At 34.8% G+C, this 4,828-nt stretch overlaps 1 protein-coding gene across 3 annotated transcripts; it reads right to left on the reverse strand.

Moving 5' to 3' along the window:
* LOC109235239 lies at positions 641-4,828 on the reverse strand. Of its 3 annotated transcripts, XR_002069343.1 has the most exons (7): positions 4,368-4,828; positions 4,047-4,294; positions 3,762-3,965; positions 3,570-3,662; positions 3,366-3,470; positions 1,655-2,049; positions 641-880 (listed from the first exon to the last, which is right to left on the reverse strand). XR_002069343.1 is itself a non-coding variant. In XM_019401274.1 (6 exons), exons 1-6 carry the CDS (start codon positions 4,741-4,743, stop codon positions 1,939-1,941), a joined length of 1,137 nt encoding a protein of 378 aa, XP_019256819.1. In that variant the 5' UTR covers positions 4,744-4,828; the 3' UTR covers positions 1,654-1,938. The 3 variants fall into 3 exon arrangements, 1 of the variants encoding a protein (XP_019256819.1); XR_002069344.1 differs by lacking the exon at positions 3,570-3,662; XM_019401274.1 differs by lacking the exon at positions 641-880 and having other exon boundaries at positions 1,654-2,049.

Genomic DNA, 4,828 nt, shown 5'->3' on the forward strand with positions numbered 1-4,828 from the left:
AAAGATTTTCACGGTTTCACTATTTTTCTCAAAGGGTTACACTGTTCTATATAGCATGATGGCTTGCTTTACGTGGTTTCTTGCTGCTCAGTTATTATTTACCTTTATTACTCACTGAGTTGGAGTATTCACTTACTCCCTGCACCTCGCGTGCAGATGCAGGTATTGGTTTACCCGGTAGCGGGTTTGAGCTGGTTAAGGATTGGCTATCGTAGCTGAGCAAGGTGTCCGCCAGCGTTCGCGGCACCGGACTTCTTTCTTTTAATTCCAGATTTTTATTCTATGTATTACAGGCTTTGTAGTTGTATCGAAAATTCTTCTAGATGCTCGTGACTTGTGACACCCCGATTTCGGGCTGAGTCGGGATGAGATTTCCTGTCTATGATTCAGACTTATTCATGCTAAGTAACTGTTAAAAGAGGCGTTGTTGTTCTGTTGGCTGGCCTTGTCTTCACGAGAGGCGCCATCACGACCGGGTTTGGGGAATTGGGTCGTGACATCTCTATGGTCACATTTTCTAAGCGTGGCACAATTGTGTGGTTAAGAAATTATTTTTGCCTACATTAAACTCTGTATTCACATTTATTTCAAGTACATACATTATGATCTCAAGCATCAAATTAAATAATAAGTAACAGAATAAAAATAATTCAAATACATATACTTGAAATAAACTTCAACAAAAAATATAATTTGCATAGTACTATACCCATACTAATAAAGCACTACTACTTCAAGAAGTTCACTAGCAATGAACTATTCAAAACCGAATGTTTTTATAACAATAAACGTCACTATCGTTCAAAAAGTCTTCATCATTCGCGTCAATAGGTCAAATTTATTTGTGGCCACCATTTCCAATTACATCATCCGCATTTTCCTATACAATCAAAATGAAATTAAAAATTAGAAAAAAACCTATATATAGTATGCATTGGTTATAACAACATGTATTATTAATAAGTATCAAAAACCAAAAGCTAAGTATCAAAAATTCTTTTCATGAAGAAATAAAAGACATTGTTAAGAGTCTTTGTAAATCCCAATTAAAACAACACAATTGCATGATATGTATGTTAAAGTTAAAATTGTGTATTTATAACATCTGTAAGTCATATTCATGAACTGCTTTTAGTATAGGTTCAAAGACAAAAAATTTATCTCCTTGTATAATCGCAAGGATCACTTAATTTAATAACAATAGCAATTAAACTAGCTAGAAAATAGACAGATAACAAGGGCCTTCCACTGAAACACTAACATATTTCAGTGGAAAACATCTAATGAAGAGAAATTATATTGATGGTAGATATCAAACAGAAGCTCGCTAACCAAAATTGAATTCTTTCCATAACCAAATACCTTAACTAGATCGTGTTTCACTGAAAAGAGCTAATAGTTTCGTGTGGTAAAATTTGGCACCAACTGATGCTTTGTTAACAAAGAATCACGTGTCTTTTTCTTTTAACAAGAGGAAAATGAACTTATTTTGCAGCCATTATTATTGCCGCTAAATCGAATATTTATTGCCGCTAGAATTCTTTTTGTACTAGCGTTATCATATAACAGAACCATCAAAAGCAAATAATTTGGGAAAACATGATTTTGTAAGTTAAGATTGAGGTAGTTTTTTGAAAGTGTGAAATATAAATACCTTTTCAAGATTCGGAGCATGAGTTGAGCCAGAAGAATGTGGTAGATTTTGGCCTCTTATAGCTCGTGCACTACTTGCATCAACCGGTGAAGGAATATTAGATCTAGCACATCCTTGTATGTCATGAAAATTCAGTTCATTGTTGTTTTGCACCACTTGACTAAGAAAAGATTGCATTTCTTCTCTCAACATTTCCTTCATTTCTTGTTTCAGAGAAGTCATTTCATTGGCATGTTTTTGTTTAAGCTTGGTGATTTCTTCATCTTTTTTCAGAGAGCTTGTCGTCACCGATATGCCATAGCATCTAACCCGACCAGGCTGCTCCTTTCCAACCACAGCCCTAAATGCATCATCTGCTGTCTCTCCGGAACTTTGACAATTCTGAAGTTCAGACTCTGAAAAAAAAATATTACTGCACATCACTTACAAGTCAAGATAGATTGAATACTAAAATAACTTAGACTAACTTTTATTTTTCTTACAAAAGACATGAAATATTTTCAGGGGTTGTTGTAGACTATTAGCCTTCACAGCATCTGATGCGAAGAGAACTCACAGGTAAGTCATAAAGGCAAAGGGAAGGTGATGCCTTTCTTCCAGGTCTTTTCTTTTATTGTTGGATTTGAAGTTTCATTGTATATGTAATGTATGTTAATTTTGGGTTAAAATACTCTTTAAACAGTGCTCATGTTGCCTTACCGTGTTATTATAGTATAAACTAGTGGAGCTTACAAATATTCCTGGAATTGCGAACAACTGTACAGGTTAAAACCAGAAACTTAACAAAGTTTAGACTACTTCAATAACACAAGAATTCATTAATCTCCTGTACATACTTCATTCAGTTATACTCGATGCTATAAAGTTGCGGTTAGTTTATAAGTACACATATAACATCCCAAAAAGGTTTATCAAACATAGCTAGATGGAGTTATCTCCTAATGAAACTAGGACAACAACAACAACAACAACCCAGTGTAATCCCACAAGTGGGGTCTGGGGAGGGTAATATGTACACATACCTTACCCCTATCCCGAGGGGCAGGGAGGCTGTTTCCAGGAGACCCTTGGCTCAAGACAGCAACAAGAGACTACAAACTGAGACCAATAAGATAATTGTAATTTGCAAAGTATGCTCTCTCACTAGCCAGTATTTCCAGAAGTAACATAACCTATACTACAACTGCTTGTAAAATTCTGTTTTTGCATAAAATGATAAAAGGGATTCATTAATGAACCTTTCCCAAAGATATTTTCCAAGACAATTACCTAGATCGAGAGAATAGTTTGGGTGTCAATATATAGCGAACATATGATGTCAATATACAGATAACAGAAGTATTATTACCCAGCAAATTGCAGCTTTGCCAATCCACATTTTGGCTCTCATGACAGGTTTTCTAGGTAATGATAACTAATTAGAAATTCTACCATACAATTGACTACTGTTCTGAACCGATAACCAATTACCTCAGTTCTGCAGTGTAGTTATAATAGAGTTCCATGGGATTTTTCATTGTCTGAGAGGAAACTACAATTTCACTAATTTGTCATTAGATTAGTGCAAGATATAAGCACCAGACACATATACAAAACTGCATTTATTAGAAATATATGGTTTTAATTAAAAAGCTGAAACTTTAACAGACACACATTCAGTTAACGAGAGGGACTATATAATAACAAGATCTTAACTTTTATCATGACTTACTATTGCAACTTGAGTATCTGTATGAACTTCTTTTCCTTTCTTTGTACGAGTTGCAATAAGCATTTCGGACTTTGATGGTTCCTCGTTGTTCTCTTTGGTTGCACGCTACAAATTAAATCAAAAGAAAGTAAAAAATAAACATTAGTGTGTTCCGACAAAGAAAATGGAAGTCAAAATTTTCATAAATTGTCGAGTAAAAGCTACCAATGCTACGCGTATTCTTCCAAAATTAATAGGTCCCATTCGATGCCTCCACTTTTTTTTTTTTCTATTTTCAGAATTTAATTGGCACATGGCCTAGCACCAAAAGAAGTACATTAGTCAATAAATCAAAAAGAAAAAAAAGATATAATGCAACAATATGTTCAAGTGTAGAAATGCACAATTTAATCTCACTTGGACATCTGAATCCTTCCAATACTCAATCAATTGGCGAAATTGAACTTCTGGTATCTCATTCGGATGATTTTGTAGCATGTCTTCGTCAGTAGCATTCTTATTGAAATATTTCATCTTAATATTTCTCTTGTGTCTCCTCCAAGCATCACGAAGACCGGTCATTACCCACTTCTCTCCTTCTGCTGGAATTATGAACTTGGACTATGCAAAATACGTATATTTAGCTTCACTTAGTAGGAAATATACAAAAAAGTATACATTAAAAAAATTGATTGTTCTTACATTGACATATTCCCACATTCGTCGCTTAATATCCTGTGACACAGCATGCCAACTAGTATGCACCAAGGTGATAAATCTTGGATTTCTTGCAATTGTTCCTATAAAGTTAGTCAAATCAGACATTCTCTTGTCAGTTGGTCCCACTGCTTGTCCTTTGTCAAATATCACCTCCTCTCTTTCTTCAAAACTTCTTGCATGAATATTCTTACATGTCGCTTGCCCTCGAACTCTTTTCTTCTCTAATATCCCTAGATTAATGTAACATCATGAAATAAGGGAAAAGTTACAATATGTAAAAGAATTACAAATTTTAAGACATACCATCTGCAGCACTATCAATGTTTACATCCTCATCTCTAACAAACTCATCGTCACCAACTCCTGCTTGTGCATCAAAATTATCCATTTCTATTTCATGCTCATCAACAACAGGGGATGACATAAATCTGACTTCATCTACTGGTTGGATATTAGGAGAATTTTCACCACCAACGTGTATCCCATATTTTTTTAGAAATTGATTTATACTCGTCGACGGTAGGACCGAGTTTGTCTTTACCTTTTTACAGCTTTGTTGCTCCTGAATATCAAGTTGTTTCTCTCCTTCACCTTGTTTTCTTCCACTCATACGTAAAGTGTTAAGATCTTTCTTTGAAGATGACTGGAGCATGGATGTGTGCACAGGTAATTTATTCATTCCTTGCTTTTGAATTTGCTCCTCCAATTGAACTAACCTCTGTTTACTTTGTCCTCTTATTGCAATGTTATGTGAAGTGTTCAGA

This window comes from Nicotiana attenuata, chromosome 12, assembly GCF_001879085.1.
Source record: "Nicotiana attenuata strain UT chromosome 12, NIATTr2, whole genome shotgun sequence".
Classification (NCBI taxonomy): domain Eukaryota; kingdom Viridiplantae; phylum Streptophyta; class Magnoliopsida; order Solanales; family Solanaceae; genus Nicotiana; species Nicotiana attenuata.

What these genes read in the sequence shown, in the direction of transcription:
- LOC109235239 (XM_019401274.1), bottom strand. Translation starts at nt 4,743, where the DNA reads ATGAATAAATTACCTGTGCACACATCCATGCTCCAGTCATCTTCAAAG. An exon ending in CATTGATAGTGCTGCAGATG is followed by an intron (nt 4,295 to 4,367) that starts GTATGTCTTAAA and finishes ACATTAATCTAG; the next exon opens with GGATATTAGAGAAGAAAAGA. An exon ending in GGAAGGATTCAGATGTCCAA is followed by an intron (nt 3,663 to 3,761) that starts GTGAGATTAAAT and finishes TTTTGGTGCTAG; the next exon opens with GCCATGTGCCAATTAAATTC.